Source organism: Python bivittatus, unplaced genomic scaffold, assembly GCF_059951505.1.
Source record: "Python bivittatus isolate LINGU-HERP-01145 unplaced genomic scaffold, Pbiv_v1 ctg000840_np1212, whole genome shotgun sequence".
Lineage (NCBI taxonomy): Eukaryota > Metazoa > Chordata > Lepidosauria > Squamata > Pythonidae > Python > Python bivittatus.
This window is the reverse complement of record NW_028277113.1, coordinates 36,310,852-36,334,976: the sequence shown is the minus strand read 5'-3', so window position 1 is coordinate 36,334,976 and position 24,125 is coordinate 36,310,852. Positions and strand designations below refer to the sequence as shown.

Sequence of the window (24,125 nt, the reverse complement as noted above, 5' to 3'; positions counted from 1 at the left end):
CTGCATGGAGGAATGGGCCAAAATACCAGCAACAGTGTGTGAAAACCTTGTGAAGACTTACAGAAAACGTTTGACCTCTGTCATTGTCAACAAAAGATATATAACAAAGTATTGAGATGAACTTTTGATATTGACCAAATACTTATTTTCCACCATGATTTGCAAATAAATTCTTTAAAAATCAGACAATGTGATTTTCTGGATTTTTTTCCCCATTTTGTCTCTCATAGTTGAGGTATACCTATGATGAAAATTACAGGCCTCTCTCATCTTTTTAAGTGGGAGAACTTGCACAATTGGTGGCTGACTAAATACTTTTTTGCCCCACTATATATCAATTCTTTGGCCTAATGGTTTCAAAATGCAATAATAAAACTACTAAAAAGCAGTCAAACTTCTTGTTATGGTTTCAGATTTCTTCATCTATGCAGGAATAGTTTTTCAAGAGAGATAATATATTATTACAACAGTAACTTTATGAGTAAATATTAAGACTGCCATTCACTTTTTTCATGACTAGTATTTGAGACATAATTAAAACAGCCAATTTAGATTTACATACATGGTCATTCAAATGTGGCCTTACTGCTTAACAAGTTGGTCATCCCCAGGGCAACATGAAGTTTTCCCTGTAGTGTAAGGCAGCCTTCCCATTCTGGTATCATTCAGACATATTGATTAATCCAACTCCTCTCAGGAACGTCAGATTCTGGCAGCCTAGCTTAAGTTGAAATGCTACATCAGAATATTTTTTAAGGCTGTAAGAAAGAGACCACAGTGTCTATCTACTTTTCAAAATATTTTATTGTGCACTGCACTTTTGAATATGGGACCAAGCTACTGCACTAAAAGTTGTAGCTCCATTCTTTTTCTTTTCCTTGACCAATTATGTAACTATTATGGCAGATATAAGAGTATTTGTATGTTCCCAATGGAGTATGAAATTTAGTAGCATTCCAAGTCTGTGTGTGTGTGTGTGTGTATTTGTGTGTAATGTGTCTGCATATATATGTATTTTTTCATGACTGGTCTTTTTTTTAAACTGTGTTTAGCAGCTTACATTTAACCAATTCTGAATTGTGGTTTACAACAGAGAATGTGTACTCCCTAAAAATCAATGCCTTGGTGCAATGTTTGGCCTTTTTACATATTTAATAAAACAAATAAGTCTTGGTAACATAAAATATTACCAAGAGTCAATCTGTTTGTCAGAATACTCCACAAATACTGAAAATGTAACTTTATTAAACGTCAAGACAATGAAAAGGAATAATTAAATTCTTCTGATATGACTGGGTATTTTGTATATAGCTGAGCTGAAACTGCTGTATTATATTAACTAAGAATATAATTAAGTTACATACATTCTCTTCCAGTTACTGTTACTGCCACAAATTATATCTGTACAGATTTGCTAGTGGAAAACAAAACCTGTATGTATTAATAAAATTCTATGCCTTATAGTCAAATTATAAGATATGCAGAATTCCCTTACTTAGGTTAATTTAATCTCCATTTCAGCACAACAAATTTTCCATGTTTTTAATAGAAGATCTGAATTACACTGGAACAGTGTAAACTATATTTAGAACAGAAGAAGCTTTGCAGGGTATAATGTTGCTGTGCTGGATTGTTATACTGACTCAAGAATCCTGCTTAGATAAGCAATCTCATTTAAATAAGGGAGAAAAACATATTTCTAATTTCCTTACAAAAGACAAGAAAATATTCAAATAAAACCTTCAATTTAAGATTTATAAAACTACACAAACACACACCAACCTACTTACAAGAGGTGTTTATCGAACAAGTCATATCCTGTATTTTTGGCCTAATTTCTTACATAATGCCAATAAAGAATGGAAGTAGAACTATTATGTATATAATAGTTGAAATTCATATACTTGGTCTAAAAGTACCACAAAATCCTTTCTTTACACAGAAAGTAAAGCAACTATTTTATAGTACATTAAAATCCTTCTTAACTTTGTTATGAGCTCTTGCAAACAGCATACCTGTTTATCATAAAAGATGGCTTTCACTTATTGAAATTATAGAATGCTAAGCACAAAACAAACCACATTACAGCTTTATCCAATGCAATGTATGAATCCAGGCAGAATGAGAGAGGAGGAGGGTATATTGACACATAATATCATTTTGCTAGGTTTTGGTGACATACAACCTCAATCAATACAGGTAGTCCCCAATTTAAGAACAAGTTCTGTTCCCAAAGTCTGTCCTTAAGTCGAATTTGTACATAAGCTGGAACAGTATTATTGTATAATACTGTATAAGTAGTACTGTGTAATTAACTCGACCATTGTGTATTTAACTTGAATCATCGTGTATTTAACTCAAATTTTGCTACAATAGGCTCTGTTCTTAACTATGGGTTGTCCTTAAACTGGACGTTCTTAACCCAGGGACTACCTGTATGGTTTAGTGTTATGTATGAAACATGTCACAATGCCTTGCTCAGCAACAATGATTTAAGAACTAGCTTAGTGTTATGCATACTCTGATAGTGAATATAATACATATGTGCATGTGAAGGGATACACATGAATGTACAGTCCCTTATTCTGTAACCTGTGTGCCTTCAGACTGAAAATGTTTAAGAATGTAGTAAAATTAAGACAAGTATTTTAGTTCTATTCCCCAGAATAATAAATGAAGTATATAAAGAACCGCACAAGAACTCCTACACTGATCCTTTTATTCCATTCTATTCCACTGATATGGCATTTGGATCTTGTGGGAGAAAAAAAAAAGTGTATCTGTGTCTCCAAACAACTTTTTAGTAAACCTACAATCCTGTAGGTTCAAAAACAAGAATGTTCTCAAAATTAGTGATACATTTTCAAAATCAGTGATACAACAAGGGAATCTCATATGCAGCAACAACAGAAATCTTTTGTGCTCACTTACCAAAAAACTGACAAAGCTGGCTCCAAAGCTCATTAAAGGACTATGGTTTCTGTTAAAAGGGGGAAAAATACAGTTATTACATATAAAAAAAATCTTCATTCAGAATATGCACAATGTTCAATTTCAACTGTTTCAATCATGAAGCCTCCCCAAATTTCCCATTTTGAGTACAAAACTGTTATTTTGAATGTCAAGTGGGCTAGTTCAAGAATCTTAGAAGCATTTTACACTCAACATAAGCCTGTTCTGGATACAAAACATTTTATTTTGAGCTTGCAACTCTTCCAAAATGCTTTAAACATCCTGTGTCATGCTTAAAACCTGTTTTCCCTTGAAATGGAATTTTAGGATGTCTTGTACTTGAAACCAACCAGTGTCTATTGCTGGAGCTGCACAATCAATTTCAGGCCCTCCCCCAGAGGGTGACTCGCAGACTTCTAAAAATGTTTTTTTGCCCAGTGTTTCAGGAACAGGGACGAAAGAAGCTCTGGCTTCTTCAGAGGTAAAGAATTCAACTGTGGTCTCAAAGAAGTAAACACATGTGGTGGTGATGGGTGACCCACTGCTGAGAGGAATGGAGTCAACTATTTGCAGACCAGACATGATATGAAGTATGTTGTCTTCCAAGTGCAAAAATCTGGGATGTGACAGAGAGGCTGGACTGACTAATCCAATCTACTGACTGCTATCCCATTCTTCTGTTTCATGTTGGAACAAACAATACTGCCAGAAAGATCCTGGAAAGAACACTGAAGGACTGTGAAGAATTAGGCAGGAAAGCAAAGGTGTTTGGAAGACAAATGGTGTTTTCATCCATATTTCTAACTGAAGATCGTGGCCCAAGGAAGGAATGGAGGAGGGTTGGTGTGCCAAGAGATGGATTGGACCACACAAAGACTGGGAAGAATGTGTTTTAAAAACTTATTGTTCAGGCAGGCTTTAAACTAAATCTGGAAGGGGAGGGAGAACCATACTCAAAGCAATGAACCTTACAACAAAGAAGGAAGTGGTGTTTAGGAGTACATCAGGAGATGCAGCAAGAAAAGTTAAGAATGGTAATACTAAAGGGCTCAGATGCCTGTACACCAATGCTCAGAGAATGATGAACAAACAGGGAGAACTTTAAGTCCTAATCCTGGAGAGGAGGCAAATATGACATTGTTGGTATTGCTAAAACCTGGTGGGATGGAATTCAATAATGGAATATAGTACTGGAAGGATATAATTTGTTCATACCCAACCAAAGGGGAGGGGGTTGCATTATACATAAATAATGACTACACCTGTATGGAAATTCATGACACCAAGGGTAAAAACCCATCCGAGTATGCTAAGGGAAAAAGGAAGAAAGTAGGATGGATTCCATAGATGTAAATCCTGAAGGGAAAAACAGTTCAAAGGGATTGGGAAATTCTGAAAAATGAGGTAATTAAAGCCCAAAACCAAACAATATTGAACAGAAAGAAAAATGGGAGACAGTTGATGAGACTGGCATGGCTGCATAAACAGCTTTGTGATAAACCAATAAACAAAAATTAAAATAGGAAACAAGGGCACATAGCAAAAGCAGAATATCAGGAAAAGGTTCAAATCTGTAAGGATGAGGTCAGAAAGGCTAAGGCTCAGAAGGAGCTGAGGCTCGCAATTAATGCAAAAAATAACAAAAAAGGATTATTTGGGTATGTATAGAACAGCCAGTCTGCTGGTTGGAGAACATGGCAAGATAAAGACAGACAACAGGGAGAAGGCTGAACTGCTAAATTCCTATTTTGCATTTGTTTTTTGGAAAAAGAAAGTGATCCAAGCTGTTGGGGTGGGGCAAAAGACAAATGCTGGTCAAAATAGGCAAGGAAGTGGTGAGAGAACTCCTACCTGCTTTGAATGAATTCAAGTTGTGGGCTGGATGGATTCATCCCAGGAATCTGCTAAAGGAATTAGTGGCTATATCAGAACCACTGATTATAATCTTTGAGAACTCCTGGAGCACAGAATTGCCAAGACTGGACAAGAGTTAACATTGTTACAATATTTTAAAAAGGGAAAAAAGTGGACCCAGGAAACTACAGACTAATCAGCTTGACCTCAATACCTGGGACAATCCTTGAAAATTGTCAAATAGTGGGTTTGGAAGCACTTAGAATGGACTAGGTGATTAACAGAAGCTGGCATGGCTTTGTTAAAAATAGGCTGTGCCAGACAAATCTTGCTTTTTTCTTTTTTTTTTCTTTTTTGACAAAATGACTAGATTAGTAGACCAAAGAAATGCTGTGGATGTATTGCACCTAGCCTTCAGTAATGCTTTTGATAAACTTGAATGTAGCCTGTATTGTCGAAGGCTTTCACGGCCGGAATACGATGGCTGGTGTGGGTCTTCCGGGCTGTGTGGCCGTGTTCTGGAAGTTTTGTTTCCTGACGTTTCGCCAGCATTTGTGACCGGCATCTTCATGTCTGTGCTCCTGCACTCTGAAGATGCCGGTCACAGATGCTGGCGAAACGTCAGGAAACAAAACTTCCAGAACACAGCCACACCGCCCGGAAGACCCACACCAGCCATTGACTGTAGCCTAACAAAATGGAATGATGTGGATGGATGGTCCCACTACCAGATGGATTCACAGCTGATTGAACAACCATATTCAACACGTGGTCCTTAATGGATCTATGCTTACATAAAGAAAGGTATGCAGTGGTATACCTCAGTGTTCTGTCCTGTACCCAATCCTCTTCAACAGTTTGATAAACGGCTTGGGAAGAGGATAGAAAGGATACTCAACAAATCTGTAGGTGACGCAAAACTGAGGGGGACTGCTAACACCTCAGAAGACAGGGCTCAAGTTTCAAAGGGATCTTGATAGATTTGAACAATGGAGCTTTTCCATCCAATTGCAGTTCAGTGATGAGAAACGTAGAGCACTCCATTTAGGTAGTGTACAGATGTACAGGCACAAGATATATGGTACATGGCTGAAGTACCACTAATCTTGTACCTGTAAGTACTTGTGAGAAGAATGTGGATGTACTGGTAGACCACAGATGAAACATGAGTCAACAGTGTGCTCCAGCTGCCAAAAGAGCCAGTGTGATCTTGGACTGCATTAACGGAGGTATGTCGAGATCATGGGAACTGATAGTTCCTTCTAGGGGATGTGGTGAACTGAATTCATGGAGCCAACAACATTGGCAAAAGATAAGGAGAGGACAGGAGATCTCCCATGTGTGCTCTGGATGGCTGCTCCTCACGAAACCACAGGACAGAGGTGTTCTGTAGGTTTGAGCACCAGGAGATCTTGCTCACAACCATGGCAGAGACATTTAAAGAACACTAAGTTTGCAAACCTCACTTTCTAATCACTTTCAGAAATTGCTCATTAACTACTTCTAAGCTATTAGAGACCATTAGACTAACAAGTCTGAAAATCGCAGGTGAGTCTTCCTTTAATCCTGCATGAAACAAAATTTTAATCATAAGCTTAAGAATTTAAAGAATCTGAAATAACAGCAAAAAGCTAAATGATTTTGATCTTAGAAAGTTATAAACAAAGTAAGGGTCCAGATAAAATTGAAATATTGGAACTTGTAAAAAATCTTATTGTAAGATTTTGGAATTAATTATAAAGAGCAAACAGCTTCTCATGGGAAATAGATTCTGTTTTGGTTTTTACAAGACAAAACAAAACAAAGATAAGCAATTTCATGATTTCAAAAACTGGAGACTAGAGGGGACTAAAGTTTTTAGGTAGAAGAAAGATTTACAAACCTGCAAAATGTTGCAAAGCATTCTAACAATGAAAATACTGGAGGAGACATTTGAAGAGTGGAATCAGAAAATTGTAGCCACAATATCAACAATGTCAGTAATGATGTCTGCTTCTATGGATAGACTATGTCCAAAAGATGTTATTGAAGAATTGACAGATGTAGAACAAATTTTAGCTGACAAGATAGAGATGGTATCAAAAATGGATTTACAACTGACAAGCCAAGAGAATGACTCAGAAAAGGATGTTTCACTGGATCTACAAAAGAAATTGGCTTAGGCTTTAAAATTTAAAAGGGAGATACAAATGACAAACCAAGAGAGTGACCTGGATAATTTTTTCCTACAAGATTTACAAAAGAAGCTTGTTAAAGCCTTGAAGAACTTTATGTAATGGGACAAAGAAGAAATGAAGAGAAATCAAATCCTATGATGATATTTCAATGAACTAAAGATTAAGACTGTTAGAAGTAAAAGGAAGGAATATAAAATTGGTTTATTTGATCAAGGTCAAAACAAGGTATGTTGTTATCTCTGGTAACCCTTTATGGACCATGTTGACACCAGAACTGAAAAGATTTTTTTATGGATTTGTTTATAGATAAGAGATGGGATATGGGATGAAGGGATAAATGTTTGTAACCTTAGAGGGGGTGAAGAGTCACTAAATTTGTTTATACTTGTGATAAGGTTGGAAGTCTTTTCTTTATATATTTCTTTTCTCTTTCCTTAGTATATTTCTACTTTTATCTTTCTTCACTCTTTCTCTTTTATCTTACACTTTTTATTCCTTCTTTCTATTCTCTTTTAAGTTTAGTTTGTATTATATTTTGCTATTATAATCAAAATGAATAAAAATTATATATAAAAAAGGAAGTGGAAGTTCCTTTCTACACTGCATTGATCAGACCTCATCTAGAATAACGTGTCCAGTTTTGGTTGCCACAATACAAGAAGGATGTTGAGGAACTGGAAAGAGTACATTAAAGGGCAACAAATGTATTTATCACAAAGTGCCTGGAATTAAATAGCACATGAAAGTTGTGCAAAAAGGAAAATACTTAAGGCTTCTTACTACTGGACAAAAATGGTAGCACAAGAGAAATTTGGGCTTATAACCATATACTTCTTCAATATTTTCACCTCTTTTGATGTTTATTTCAAAAAATGATGTTTCTTCAAAAACCTAATTATCAAAGCAATTTTATACAATCTTTGATGATCTAACATTTAATAGCACCAATATCTAACTAATAACATTCAATTTAATGAAAGCTAAACCAGAAACAAATTGGTGTACTGTTACATTTTCTTATTTCCTTACCAATGTATGTGGAAAAACTGGTAACAAAAGACTGCCTCACTATTTAATTAGTAGCGCATGAACTAGAAAGGGCATATACTCTGCAGAATATGTGAGAGATAAAGGCCTCGATCATCACAAATGAAACAGCCATCCCCACATGTCAGACTTTCATTGTAAGAGCTTTGCAGAGTACCAGAGGTTCAGTTAATAAACTTTACAATTAGCATTCAGCTGCTAGGCACCCAATGCTCTTCCCTCAGTTGATTTGACTCAATGGGACTTTTATGTGAAATAGTTAAAATGTAACATTTATCTCAATGGAATTTAAGTACTCATGATTGCATGTTGATCACTTACAGATCTTTTACAGATTGTCCCTTCTGATCTATAATTAGACAAGACACCTGTATTTTTTGTGTCTCTACAGTGCAAGCTTATATCCAAATAGGGTGTGCTACTGAACAAGTAAAAGGTATAGCATTCAATGAAATATTTTGATAAAACTATTAATAGACAAAATTCCACCAGTCATATAGTATTACAAAATTTGTTCCCCTTTCTGGGAGGAGTAAGATATACAAGAAATCAATCCAAATTAGTGTCACATACATATCTGCTACCAGTTGATTCTTACAACCATTTTTATCCACATTAGCTATCTTCTGGAAAAGAGACAATGTTAAGTATCCCCACAATAGTTACTAGTAGCACCTAAGGCAACTGCATAATTCCCCTGTTTGCCAATGTTCTCAGGTAACAAACCCCATAGTTCTATGTGAAGAACTTTGGTTCAGAGGTCAGAATGTTTAAAAAATAAGTTTTAATTTTCCCCCCCAGGGTTAGATAGGAACCCCAAAACAACATGTATAAATACCTAAATGACAGCTTTGAGCTGGTTCTACTGGTACCCACAGGGTTTTTAAATAATGTAAATCATCAGATTTATAGAAACATCAGACATTCAAAGAATATTGAAAAAATTACCCGATACTTAGATATTCTAGTAGTAAAATACACAAGCTCTTAGAATAAAGATTTGTTTTTACATAAATTTTTACATTTTTACATAAATTTTTAAAGATTAGTAATTTTGATTAACTGTAATAATTTCCAATTATTACTAACAGCTTCTTGACATGGTCAAATTACTAATCAATAAACTAACTGAATTGAATTGAAACTAACACATAAAATAAGTTTGCTATTCTGCCTTCCAATTACAATACCTCCTCAAGGTAGCTTAATATATAAAACAAAATAAATACATGACATATGAAAAAATAATTAAGCTAACACTAAATAAAGGATCAGCAATAGAAACAATAACTAATTGATTATGAATTAAAAGCTCTAGTAAGCATAATGGATTTGCTCTTATATCTGGAAGTAAAGATGGTGCCAGATCAGTAAATTTAGAAAGAAAATTCCACACATGGGACATTACCAGAAAAAAGCTTCTTTTTCTAGTAGTCACCTATTACAATTAAATGTTCTTCTAAAAACAAACAGTGTGCATCGATTAAACATTGAAAATAAAAGGCAACATAGTAAAGAGCAAACAAAAGTCCAAAACTACACAGGAACATTCTTTTAAAAAATGGTTTGCAGATATATTTAGCTACAGTTCTGTGAAAGTATTCGCCCCTTTTCAGTTTTTTGAATTTTTGCCAATCAGAAGACAATGAATGTTGTCATTTAAGTCCTACTAATATATAAAGGGAAACTGAGTAAAAAAGTAACATCTGATTCTGGCACTCATTTCATTTATTTTACAAACCAGATAATCCAACATGCAATGTGCCTGTGTGAAAAAAATTAATAAAGCCTCTGGTTTGTTTAATTCAATTAAGGTGAAAACTAAAATCTTCTCATTTTGGATCAGCCCTGCCCTTGACAAATGTCACAAATCCCCTTCATTACAGAGAAGTTCTCATCACAAAGATTCTAGATGCATTTCAATAGAAATCTGAGAAAACTTTTATGGTCTCAAAGCATTGTCATGGAGTGGGGGGCTGGTATATTTCTTTTGTAATGGATTTATGTCGACTGGCGGGACCCAGGAGGAGAGCCTTCTGTGCCGTTGCCTCCACCCTATGGAATATTCTCCCCCCAGAGGTGAGGCAGGCCCACACCCTCCCATCTTTCTGGAAAGGACTGAAGACCTGGCTCTGCCATCTCACATGGGGTGAGAAGAGACACAACCAATCCTGGGGGTGGCTGGCACTGTGAGGACGCTCCCCAAGCCTAATAATTTTATCATCAATCTTAGAAGATATTTATTATTTATTATTTGTAGGTCTATTGTTTTATTGTATTTTAATTAATATTTATTCTTTTACTGTAAATTGCCCAAAGTCGCTTCTAGGGAGATGGGTGATGACAAATGTGAAATATAAATAAATAAACAAACAAATAAATAAATAATGTGGTATATGACTACTGACATTTGTATCAGAGAGCAACAGTTCAACTGATTGTGAAAGGAAAGGATCTCACAGGTAGCTAGGAACACAGCAAGTAATTCTAAACCTAGTATATTAGACTGCAACTACAGATATGTTAAAACCTGTTTGGGCACAGAAACAGCAAAGTACAACCTTCACAATAGTATTTCAATTCACTGCAATTATTTCCTCTCATATCCTCACAATACTCTACAAATAATCAGTCCCCTTATTTTATTATTTTGGAGACTGAAATGAAGCTACTATTTAATTTTTTAAATAACAATTTTATTAAGAATTACATTATACAGTTAATACTAATATAAGCTACAGAAGATATAAAATACAAAAAGATAAAGAAAAAAATTTTAAAGTACAGGAAAAAAAAAGGAAAGAAAAAAGAAGAAACTCCCCTCTTCATCCCCAGCAAGTAGTTAACATTAATGGCTTATTACCATCTCTTAAAATACAACCAACCCACTCTTCATGCTATATCCCACACCATTCCGTATAAACAAATCTTTAAAACCTCATCACTCCATCTTAATCAGCATAAGTCCATTAAGGGTTAAAAAGTAACAATATAACTATTGCAAACTGTATCTAATAAACCCACTTTGAATCCTTTCTTTTACATTTATTTCTCATTTTCTATTTAAACAAATCACCCCTCTCATTTCTTTAAATAAACAAAACTTTTAAAACATCATCATCCAGTTCTAGTCCACATAAAGCCATTAAACATTAACAGAAATAGCAATCCATCTATTTTAACCTTGATGAAATAAACCGAATCTGTATTCTTTCCCCTTTCTCAGCACAATCTTTAGTCCACTCAGATAATATCCAAATATCTATTTTCTTTTTATACTCTTTGTTTCTTCTCACACAATTGTTGGCAACTTTAACACGCCCCTTTTGTAAATCCAGTATGAAGAGGTTATTCACATCACTCTTCCTATTCTCACTGTGTCTTCTCCCAAATCGTTAACAACTTTAACAAATTCCTTTTGTAAATCCAACATAAAAGGGTTATCCACATCCCTCTTCTGGTTTAGTATCTGTATGTCTTTTTTAATTATTAAAACATCAGTCAGTTTCCCTTGTATCTCCAACAGTTCATCTCTTTGTGTATCCACTTCTTTCATCTTTTTCCATCTGCTTATACGTTTTTAAATCCACATATAGATCAATTTCAGCTTTATTCGGTAAAACTTGTTCCTCTTCCATAACACCATTCAGTTCATCTATCATAGCAAATAACTTTAAAATTATTTTCTGCACCAAAAATCATAGACCACTCTCAACGGATCCATTCATTTCCTTCTGGTGCCTCTAGTGAACAACCTTCAAAGTCATCTTATCAGTTATTCAGATGTAAACATAGAAAGTTTCCCATGGGAAGGATTCTTTTAATTTTCAAAGTCTTAATTCAAGTCCATCTAAACCCTTAATCTGTTTAAAACTTTCTAAAATCAGCACTCTAATCACACTTTAGCTGCATACTCCAAAAAAGAAAATTTTTACAAAACCTAAAAACTGTAATCTTCTTTCTTAAATGATTGAAGAAAAAACTCACCCAGTGAATATGATAAAACTTGTGGTTCTGAAGTTTCTCAATCTTAAAAAAAATTTTTTTTTTAATTTAAAGTAAAATCCAAAATTATTAAGAAGTGAGGTTCGGTCAAACCTTGAGTCCATGAATGCTATAAGCTTGATGAAATCCCACAACTCCCAGCTGATTGCAAGTGGCTGCAAAAATCTTGGTTCCTACCATCTACTCATGTAAAACAGCTGTCTGGAGTGAACTTTCTCCAGTGAAATTTCAGCAGTCTTTCACCATTTTTGGCCATAATGTCTCCTGCTACTCTGTGGGAGGTCAGTTAGCCATTTCCTCACCGGAAGCTCAAAATGAAGCTACTATTTGAAAACAGATAAAATACAAGTCCATGTTTAACCTGGACTACAATAGCATCTTAACTAAAGTATACTTATATACCAGTTAATGAAAAAAGGAAAAAACTACTTTACTGTAAAACAGTATTTCTTAAACTTTTGTCTCTCGGTACCCCTTCCCACTTTTAAAAATTATAGAGGACCCCAAAAGACAAATAATCTTTTATTTGTATGGGTTATAGTTATCAATATTTATCATATTAAAAATTAAAATTGATACATTCACTGCCACTACCGCTTCTCACAATTGTTTGATGGATTTTAATATTTATTATTTTTCAGCATAGGCTGGCAAATAATTTTGATTTCCTGTGAGGGACTTGGAGGACTGCTCAGACCTTAACAAAACCTTAAGTTGCCCCAAAGTAAAGAAATATTAAGTTTCCTTTGTAACATCTAGTCCACAAGGAATCACACAGATTATAACTAGCTGCAAGAAAGAACAGGTTTTTCCCAGTGATTAATTAGAGCACACAATAATCAACAAGAATAAAACCAGTCTGAAAGGTCATTCTCCACAGCTTCAAATGCATCTACAAACCCATGCATATTTATATGCATAAGTTGACTATATTTAGGTATAAATGTATTAGATTGTGCATTTTAAACAAGCTAGGCAGAATGCTGTATTTCAAGTTTACTTACAACTGGGCAAATGTGAAAGCTCAGTTTTCCAATTTGAATAGCAAATACTATCACAACAAAATTGTTCCATAAATTACAAAACATAATCCACAACATATTTTGGCTACATGTTGGAGTAAAGGCATACATTTTGGAGTCAAGTCCCTTGAATCAAGCTTAGCCCCATGTTGTTTTTCTTGGCAACAATACAAGTGGTTTCCTATTCCTTTTTCTAGGAGGGTTGGTTTTTTTTTTAACTTTCCAGTCTACACTTCTAGGATTTCCTGATGGTGTCCCATCCAAACACTTACAAAGTTCTGCTTATGTTTTCTGAGACAGCTAATGTCACCTGTGTAAATTATCTGAGGGAAAAAAATCAAAAGCCATTAAGACAATTTAAGAGTCACAATATAATCTGAAATGTTGTTAGATGTTAGATAAAAAGGACAGGTCAGGACAGGACAGGGTGGAGGGAGAAAAAAATGCGCTTGATATTTGAATATTCTCTTGACATGTTATAGCATGGAAGTAGATTGCAAACATGCAAACTGGATCTAGTAGGTGTGGAGCTAATATGTTAAGTTGAGGATACTCTCAAAGTTTGCTGGGAGAAAAAGGTCAAGCAATAGACATATCAGAATCAGGTCTATAAGTACATGTAGGTGGAAGAATATTTATTAGCATACTGGACAAATTCATGACAATTTAAAAATCTCTAGCTATATCTCAACTTAGGAAATAATAAACAAAACCTTAGCTCATATCTGAGCTGGACTGTCCCTAATTTCCCCTCCAAAAGAAGTGGGCAACCTATGATTCTCCAGATGCTACAGGACTGACTTTTTATTCTAATTTTGTTTACAATTTAATAAATATTTAATTAATTTAATTTATCAAATAAATAAATAAAATTTATCAATATTGTAAGCTACTTCAGGACTGTGGTCAAGAAGTAGGATATAAAACTACAAGATAAAGCTGATCCTCCCATTTGTTTATTTGTATATATTCGGCATCCCTCCTTCACCATCTGGTGACAGCCATCTTTGTTTACATGTGAGGCTCTGCCCCCAAAAATAAAAGTGTGGCAATGAATGTAGCTTGTACTAAATGCCTTTACTTAAGTTTTTAACATTTCAGAATAATTGAAATCATAGTTCATACAATGAGGTAAAGTAACCCCCCTTCTATTTTCTTGAATTACTCCATTCATTAAGGGACAAGAAAAAAAGGTAGACATTGCCTAGACAAGGGAGTGAGGGGCAGAAGGAAGTAAAAAATAGTAAACTACTGTTTTCAACCATTTCTCAGTCAAATTGCTTCTGATTATGTGGACAGTTAGTTTACATTTTAGCAGCATTAAGCTGAATACAGTTTCTCTCTCCAACTGTGCTAATACAATTCAAACACTGTCAGAGCCATAGGGTATTGAGGAACAAGAAAGGATCAGTCATACCACTGTGAACATACAGAGATCAGTCTTTAAAGGAGCTAATGACATTAGGATGCATTGACTACTGATTACCAGTGTCCACTCTTGTTCCTTTCAACTATCTACTATTTAACCAAAGAAATTAAGTTTTGGAGTTTATTAGTTCTTGTTGTTCACAATTTCCCCTTCCAACAGAACTTCAGAGTATTTGTAATCATCAATACATTGAGTCCTTAGCATTCTGTAACTTCACTAATATTTTCCAGAACTTAGGCCCAATTATCTTTTTGAATGCTCCTCTCCGTTATTTTCCAAAGCTACCAGAAAATTTCTACAGTTCATCTTAATATTATCTTTTCCTAGCTCTTTTCACAGTTTTCTCTCAGTACTCTTTCCTAGATAAGGCTCAATTCCTTTGAACTAGAAATCCTCATAATGGGATTTACCGACTAAAAAAACCCAATTCTATACTGAGTACTGTAATTCACTTCTCAAAAGGGAATTGATGGGGGAGAAAATAGACATGTTTATATAAGTCATGCTGAAATATTAAAATATTGGACAGTTTTAATAAACTGGAGACCCAGTATGGTATAGTGATTAAGGTGTTGGATTAGGAGTGGGGAGACCCATGTTCTAATACATTCTCAGCCACAGAAACTCACTGGGTAACTTTGAACCAGTCACTTTCTCTCTTTTAACCCAACCTACCTCATAGCCTTGCTGTTTGGGGAGAAAATAGGTCTCCCCAAATACTAAAACATTAGCAACTTGCAACAAGATGTCACAATTTCAAATGTTCCATTGCTTCTTCCAGAATGTTTTTCAACTTCCCAGTCTAGCCTACAGCCCCCCAAATTTCCTGATGGTTTCCATCTATGAATTAACCTGATTAGCTTCTGAGCCCAGATAAGGTCACCACCTACTGAGAAAATTTAGTCTAATGATGTAGGCATTGTAATAAAGTTTGGGAATTACCACAAAAATTGAACTAACCTACAGTTGATGCAGTTAATGACTGAAAAGTAAAAGTCCAATCTATAAAACCATCTGTATGTGTCAGATGGAATGGTCTTTGGTCTTCAAACATTTCGCCCTATAATATCTATCAATCCAGCCTTCCCTAAACAGTGCCCTCCATATATTCTGGATTATGACTCCTAGCATCCCCAGACAACATAAACAAAAGCTGTACTGACTAGGAGATTATAGCTGAAGGTCAACACATTTGGAAGTAACAGATTGGGAAAGTCTATATTAGCCTTTAAGATGCATTAATTTGTTGTTATAGACCAAGAGTGTTCTGTCAAACATTTAAATTTCTGAAATCTCTACTCAGGTTCCATGTTTAGCCAAAGTTACCAAATATCAATATTCTATTGATGTCATAACATGTGGAAGTTATGCCAAACAGTAGTAGTTGGCAACTTGTAAAACCAAGTCTACCCCAACTTATAAAATACATATTGGCCCAGACTATTCTTGCTGGGGAGCACAGCTCAATGTCCTCCTTACTCTTCTAATGCATGATTACTGGCATTGCTGGAGAGCGTCTCCAATTAGCATGCAAAAAGTGAACAGAAATATGGCTTGCTACCCAGCTCATATTTGGTCTAGCTGTAGTCATCCTGATACAATTGTTGTAAAGAGTAATTTTATTTCTGTACCTATCCCTTCTGGTCCTATCCACTCCAAAGAACTGTGGAGCAATCTTACAGCTCCTGGCATACTGTCCTTGGATGTCAGGACATTAAATTACTTTCTTCAAGATTCAATAGGGAATTCCATCTTCAGCTGGAGAAATCTGACATATGTTTCTCCCCCTGCTCCCCATGTAAATTTCTCTTCTGTCACTTTTCCTTCCCTACACTGCTGACACTGTAGAATGAAAAAAATGGGGATGAACAAAACTAAAAACATCTTGTGCTCTGGAAAAAAATGTAAAACAACCCTTGAATTAATCAAAATAACTTCTTGCTAATAATGCAGAGGGAGGGAAATTTATCTTTTAAAGAATCTCAGATGGGAGAGATGTAAAATCTCTCTACCTTCAATTTCTTTGGCACAGCTGGATTTCTTGGAGTGACTTTTATCAGAGCCCTCTTGGGTGGTAGTATTGCTCTGCAAGTATAATTTACTATTCAAAAAAATAATAAAATTTCTAGTTCAGGTAGGTCTATTCCAAAATGATAATCTAAAATGAAAGAAAAAGCAAAATTTATTCAATGAGAATAATGATCATTTGTATCACTACTGCTACCTTACTACTATAAATTGCACCATTTTCTATATTTACCGAGTGCTTATTTTTCGCTTAAATAATCATTATATTTTGACAGTTATGACTCACTAATTTAGAACAAATCAACAGCCAATACTTTCATAGTATTCTACTTTGGTTCTATTTGCTGGATGTAAGTAAGCAAGAAGATGTGTATACTGACTCCTTGGCAGAAACAAGGATAATCAAAGCTGTCAAAGAAACTATACAATATGAAATACTCTGGCCCCAGCCTATGAATCCTGCTTGGACAAAGAGAAGAAACAGAAAGGGTGCTAACCAGACTAACATAGTGACCCCCAGCCTCCTGAGCACTGAGATGGAGGCCTCAAGGCCAAATACCACTAAAAGTGCTCCTTTAGAAAGCATTATGGTCCCTCTTCGTACAGGTTGTATTTTAGATGGTAGGTTACCTAGTCAATGGGAACATTACCTGTTTTAGGCAGCCAAAAATTAGAAGAAAGGAGCATGAGTTCAAGGGAAGAAACATTGTCAAAGCATCTGTCGACAACTATGGCATATGGAAAACTGGAACTTACAATATAAAATAGAGTAAATTATATAACACACACACTGCTCCCACCCCATAAGGAATTTGCAAGTCTGGGAAAACTTGGTTTTGCTCCCAGGCCTGGGGTTAGGTTGTTTGTTGAACAACTGAGAGTTTTTTGCAATTGGTGATTTTGTCAGGGGATACATGTCCTTTTCTCTTGTTACTGTTTTTTCTTTTTCTTTTTTCCTTTTAATTATGTAAGCTGCCCAGAACCATTTGGGAGTTGGCCCACCTTTGAAATTTAATAAATAAATAAAAAGCATGATGCAACAAATGAAGTGACAGAATGAGATGCTTCTTTATTGGTGAAACTAAAAGAAAGAGGAAGTATGTAATATGTGAATAAAGGTAGTGTGAACTTGTGGTATAGAGCAGATGAATGCATGCAAGAATGTGAAGATGTAGATTTAATAATAAATGAAAATGCAAAAATGCATGTCAGAAAGTATGAATTGATGTCATCTAGGTTATTGTGCATGTGTATTAAAGTAGGAATCTATAGGTTGATGATAGTTACATGTTACATTCCCTAACTCATGCTCTGATCACTACCTAAATGTACTCTAGGTAGAGGGTGAACCCCACCAGTACAGAATAACTCCTATATTAAAGATGCTGCAGTGGTGGCTAGTAGGTTTCAGGACACAATTCAAAGGGCTGATTAGAGCAGGACTGGGATATTTCAGGTAATGCCTTGCCAGAACTGAATCTGCTTGTTCAGTGCAGAAAGTAAGGAGGATGACCTTGACAGAGATATGCAGGAACCATTACCTATGCAGTGGGGGACGAGATTTTTTTTAAGGCCTGAAAAACAAGCTAATATTTGGATGCAGCTCAGGTAGATGCCTCCCTGATTCACTGAGGTATAAGCAGTTGGCGGTGAGGGGCGGGGGGAGAGATTTGCAAGATTCTGTAGTTTGTGGCCCGGTCTACCTAGTGGGGCTGACATTCAGTCCGACATCTAGAGGAGGTCTACTGAAGTTTATTTATTTATTTATTTAAGAGACTTATATGGCCACCAAACGTATGTGCCATAATTCTGGGCAGCTCACAACAATAGCAATAAAAACATAAAAGAAACAATAAAAACCAACATCAAGAAAACCCCCAACTCCCAGTGCCCTAAAACAACACTCCTCAATATATAAACAATCACAGCTGCTGGGCTCCAGCCTCGCCTTATCCCAACGTTTAGGGGAAAAGCCAGCTTTTTAAAGCCTTCTGGAAGGTTAAATGGTGGGGGCTTCCCAGATCTCAGGGAGAGGGAAATTTCCTTTCCTCATGAGGTACATTGGTATGGACAAGGCAGCAGGCCTTCTCTGCGATATTTCCACTTTATGAAATACTGTCTCCCCAGAAATATGTATGATCTTACTTTCTAACATTTTATTTGTTTTATTTCAACAAATGTTGACACCAGCCGATTGATTGAGGGCATCCTACTTAGTTTTCTGACTGTTATTTTACTGTTATGTTGGGCTTATTTTTCTTTTTTGTTACTGTATGTCACCCAGAGTCCTTTGGAATGAAGTTGGTTGCAGGCAGTGGTTGGCTGGTAAATGTTTAGCAACTGGCTGTGCTGGCCTCATTGTCACCACTGTGCCACATCACTAGCCACTGAACAACTGATCTGTGCGCTAGGCATCACAGTTCAGCTCTGCTCTTAACTGGTTTGCAAAACTCCAGAAAATTTAACAATTAGTTATTGTGAGCTGGTATGAGCCAGCTCCAGCACACCACTGATTCCAGGTATTGTTAAATAAATAAATACATAATAAATAAATAAATCTATATGCTGCCAATCAGTGTTATTAGCATTGCAATGACTATATCAACATTATTATGTCACATTTCCTATGATTTAAAAAAGACCCAAGAAAATCTTAATTTATATGTAACTTCTGAAAAGATACAACTTTTTCTAGAAATGTTTTCAAAATGGCATCCATGCCATGAGAGAGTCCTTACTGGTGGATCTCCCACCTTTACTGGATTTCTTTTACATCCTAAGTATATAAAACATAAAATCTCCTTCAATTTGAGGTTGATTCTGGGGGCTTCATGGACATACCCAGGTCATTTTTCATCTTCTGTGATTTTTTTTTTCAATTTCCCAATCTAGGGTACAGCTCTGGTATTTCCTAGTAGTCTCCCATCTATATACCAAGCAGTTCTGATGATTTAAAGCTTTATGAAATTAATCAAGATTGGTTGGGTGCTGCAAACTTATCTGCATTTCAAGATATATATCACGTGTACTTTGACTGCACAGACAAAAAGTTATCTTGAAAAAGAGAAATAGGGAAGGGAAAAAGCTAAGAAAATAATCTGCTCTACTGAACTGGAAAAAAAATGTAATAGAAGATGACAGTACTCTTCCAGCAAATAATTGCAGAAAGCAGAGAAATGCTCTCATTAACAAGATACATGGTATTTGTATTTAAGCTTCTTTTTCATCAATAGAACAAAATACATCAATATGTTCTGCACCTTGTATGTGAACATGGAAAGAGGAAATTGAAGATACACACACAGACACACACACACACACACTAATAAAAACAAAGGACAAGTTGGGGGGAGGGCAGGAATGGGATCAATGAAGTCAAAATGACATGGCAGTTTGTGCAGTAGGAAACAGCTGATCATACGTTTCCTTGTCCAAGAATGTCATGGGAGCACCAAATAAGATTGCAAATAAGATGCACTGAAGAAGAATGTGTAAACCACTTTTCACTGCAAAGGTATATGTTAAGATTAACAATACCAGGAGCAACATAATAAGTCCCTTGTTATATAACTGGGAGAGAATAATCATCAGCTAAGTCTAGGGTTGATTAATGGTAAACAAAGGAAGTTTAAAATGAATCTTGGGACAGTTATTTTTCCACTGCAACTAAGCTATTTGCAACTCAGAAGAACCTTTTGTGTTCCTATGTCTCAACTTGAAAAAACTGTAGGAAATGCAACCATGGTTGGAAGATACTCAACAGATTTCTGTCTAGAAAGCAAGCTATTAGACACTAAGACATTTAGGAGCCTAACTCTCAGTGCTTTAGAGCAGTCTTCCACAGCTTGGTGCTCTGTAGATATGCTGAGTACAGTTCTAGAAGTCTTAGCCAGCTTGACTCCTGGAGGTAGCTGGTTGGGAAAGGCTGCTCTAGAAATGCAGAGAAAGGAGAATACTAGCATACCACTAAATAGTATTTAAAACTGAGAAAATAAATGGAAAGAAAGAAAGAAATTCCAGGTGGTTAACCATGTTGGGAGAAGGAAAAAATGATACTGATAAGAGGCAATCTGATATCAAAAAGTTGCTTCCCTGAAATGACCTCCAAAGAGCAAACTATGAACAGAAACAAGAACTCTGGAAAAACAGGATTAATGATGACCAGTTTTAACATCACTAAGTCCTCCAAGTGGACATTAACTAGCCTACAGAAGGGTGAATTCAGACATGACCAAATACAACTCTTTTCATTACTGAAAACAACTTCAATGTGGTATAGGACACCTCTGTCTAGTCACCAAACCACTGTTGGCAGGATGAGAAGGAAAAATGGATGACAATAGGAAGGTAAGTATATACAGTCATAGAGAAATTCATACAACGCTTGCTGCAATAATTCATGGCAAGAATGACTGTTGCATTCATTTATGGGCAAGTGAAGCAGAAGTGCCAGCAGCTACAGTGAGGAGAATTAACGGTTTCCCAGAGAGAAGGCGTTTCAGTAGAATCCAAAGAAAAACAACAGCAGAGCATTTCCATTTACTGGTCTTCTTGCAGCGGGGGCATAAAACTGTATTTTAAGCATATGAAGAAAAAGCAAGAACATTTGGGAATGCATAGAAACTATGCAACATAAATATAAAGCATAAGCCTGATATGTACCTTGTTTTTTCCTGTGATATTTGGAATTTTATTAGCAATGGTACCCTGAAGTATTATTCTATTTCACTTAATTTAAAACTACTGTTCATATATTTCTTTTCTAAAAGTTTAAATCTTTTAATGAAAAGGAGCAGTAATTTTCTCAGTAATTTTTTTCTTGAAACAACTCTTAAATAGGCAGTAACATTGCAAATATGTAAGGAGGTTTGGTGTAATGGTTAAAACGCCAGACTAGAAACCAGGAGACCGGGAGTTCTGGTCCCGCCTTAAGCACGAAGCCAGCTGGGTGACCTTGGGCCAGTCATGCTCTCTCAGACCTAGGAAGGAGGCAATGGCAAACCACTGTTGGAATCTCACCAAGAAAACTGCAGGGACTAGTCCAGGCAGTCACCAGGAGTCAACACCAACTTTTTTTGTGTGTCCAAAAAAAAAAAAAGGAAGTAGCACAGCATAGGATAGCAGCTACAGAGAGGGCACAAACAATTAGCAGGAAGGAAAGAGAATTTTGTGAGGAAAAGAAGTAATGTGACATATAGAGAAATATGGGGCATCAGACTGTTCATATCTTTTCCCCAACTTTTGCCCATTATCTTTTTTTCCCAATGGAAGTTCCATGTGACTATTTTCTTTAAAAAGTCATGGCATTCTAGAGCGAGTTATTTTGTCTCATCTCTCATTTGTGACTTTTTTTCGACTCAACTGATGCTCTAATGTAAACAGGCAAAGTACTATTATGGCTTTTCAGAATTCCTGGCTCTTTGAAAAAGTTGTTTTAATACATAAAATAAAATTAATAGAAAAATATAAGAGAACACTGGTAATTAAACCTTCTAAAAGAGACACTTATAAACTGGGGATTATTCCTGTCACATTCGAAGTAGTTTAAAAGCAAGATTTATAAGTACTACTGGAAGGAACTTTTGCTAGTAACTGTTGAGCAAATTTCAGCCATGGGGAAGGCCACTTCAGAATAACAATGTGTTATTTAAATGCTGTGTGGAACTATCATTTTAATTCCACTTACAGACAACTGCAGAAAAGCGATGCCTCTGCTGTACTAAAGGACTCTAGTACTTCTCTGAATGGCTATAAAACATAACAATGAACACATTTTATTAAAAAGCTGTATTTATATGACCTTTACTCACTCTAGAGGTGCATTTTAAAAAGCCTGGTTAAAGGAATTAAATTTTCACAGAAGCACTGCAAGAGAGATGATTTCTAATGTATTTCTGGATAGAAGCAAATTCTACCATATCTTTACTGAAATGAATATTCTGTCCTAGAACTTGTTTTTAATGCCAGGTACAAATTATGAACTCTATTGAAAGGGACAAGTGTGCCCCCCCCCAAATATTACCAAGTTCCCACTCGGAGTGCTACTCACCTGCTGGCCATGCCAACAAGCACTGCTAGGAGTATTTTCAAGTACATGCAGAATTGTTTCTTTTCTTTCCAGATGAGCACACATCTGGGCATAAATGTTTTGAGCAATTTAAAATATAAAGAGAGATTTAGAGCATAAAACAGGGGAACTGAAGCTGTGACAGAAGTGGCCTACAACCACAATCCGTCACAAGATACAATTATTTGACTATATAATTTCATTGCAACATGAATAATGAGATTATTGGTGCCAAGATAGTACAAAATACGGTAATGACAGTTACTGAAGACAATGTGTGATCTTTTCTATGCTGTGACAATAGTCATAAAGAAAACATTCCCTTTCATTTAGAAGTCCTATTCTAGGTTTCGCATCCAGATGCATACTGAGTTTATACAGGAAGGGCGAAACGCTTAGAAGGACTGCTATTAATTAAAAAATTTGAATTAAAAGCTGCTCCAGTGAAGGTGTATGCGGAGACGTGAAGGGTCTCAATAACCAGAGCAACCAAGCAGGAGTACAGTAAGAGAGTCTGAAGAGGAAGTGCTCCTAAAACAACAACAGAAAGAGGATCAAGCGCAGGGTTTCTGGAAGGCAGTCGCAGAGACGATCTCAAAAGACACAGGTCCGGCGGCAGAGACCTTCGTGAGGGCTACATTACAGTACCAGTTCCTACCCTCGACAAATAAAGACTGAGCGGCCCTAAGACAAAGGCCTTTTTTACATAACGGCGCTTCGGTCTAGCGCTGGGAGAGCAGCACTCTGCACTTGCTCAGCGACGCTCTCATTGCGGCGGGAGGGGTGAATTTCACAATGACACGCCGGCCTTGAAAACAGGCGGCCCACCCATCCGACAGTCCATCAGCCCCGGCTGAAAAATTCTGCCCTGCAAGGAAGAGAGCGAGTACCTGTATTTCCTGAAGAGCTGGTCGGATTCCCGGAATCCGTTGTTGAGCAGCATATTGATTCCAGCCAGCGCTAGCTCGGAGTCCTCGAAGGGCAGCGGCGCCTCTCCGGTGCCGCCGTCCTGCTCGGACCCGGCCATGGTAGTCCGCAGGTGGGAGACCCACCCAGCAGGCTCCTGCCCGCGGCGCGGCGCGGCGCTCCGCCGCTCGGGTGGCACTAGAGCAGAACAAGCCACCCCGGCGTCGAAGCCGGCTGGGCGGCTCGCGCCTTCCCGCTCTTTCGGGCACGGCCCGCCGCTCCACGGCTAACCGCTCTTCCGTCTCCCGCAGCCGCGGCAAGAAGCCCAGCCGCTGAGGAGAGACCGCGCAGCCCTCCGAGCCACGGCCGGCGGCTGCCGCTACCGCTACGGCTACCAGGGCGCCTGCGCAGGAGTGCGTGAGCCTGCGCGCTGCCGGCTCTGAAGCGGCTGCCCTGAGCGCCGGGTTGGCTTCGTGCTCCAGGGCGACTGCTCTCGTTTCCTCGGGGAGAAATCTTGGGCGGGACCCTATTGTGCGCTCCCGGTTGCTTTTCCTTGGGGGAATAAAGGAGATTTTTCAGTATAAGATGGGCGGAACGAAACGGCCTACTAAAAGCACAAAGAAAGGTGACTACAGTAA

At 36.9% G+C, this 24,125-nt stretch overlaps 1 protein-coding gene across 1 annotated transcript in view; it reads right to left on the bottom strand.

The window, feature by feature from the left end:
* Nucleotides 1–23,871, bottom strand: part of TTC39C (tetratricopeptide repeat domain 39C) — a 51,611-nt gene extending 27,740 nt beyond the window's left edge. Inside the window, exons 1-2 of the mRNA XM_088130647.1 lie at nt 23,472–23,871; nt 2,932–2,980 (exon numbers count right to left, since the gene is read on the bottom strand). Of these exons, the coding sequence (XP_087986773.1) occupies nt 2,932–2,980; nt 23,472–23,608 (186 nt within the window). The 5' untranslated portion in view covers nt 23,609–23,871. The remainder of the gene's footprint in view (nt 1–2,931; nt 2,981–23,471) is intronic.
* Between the last annotated feature and the right edge of the window lie 254 nt (nt 23,872–24,125).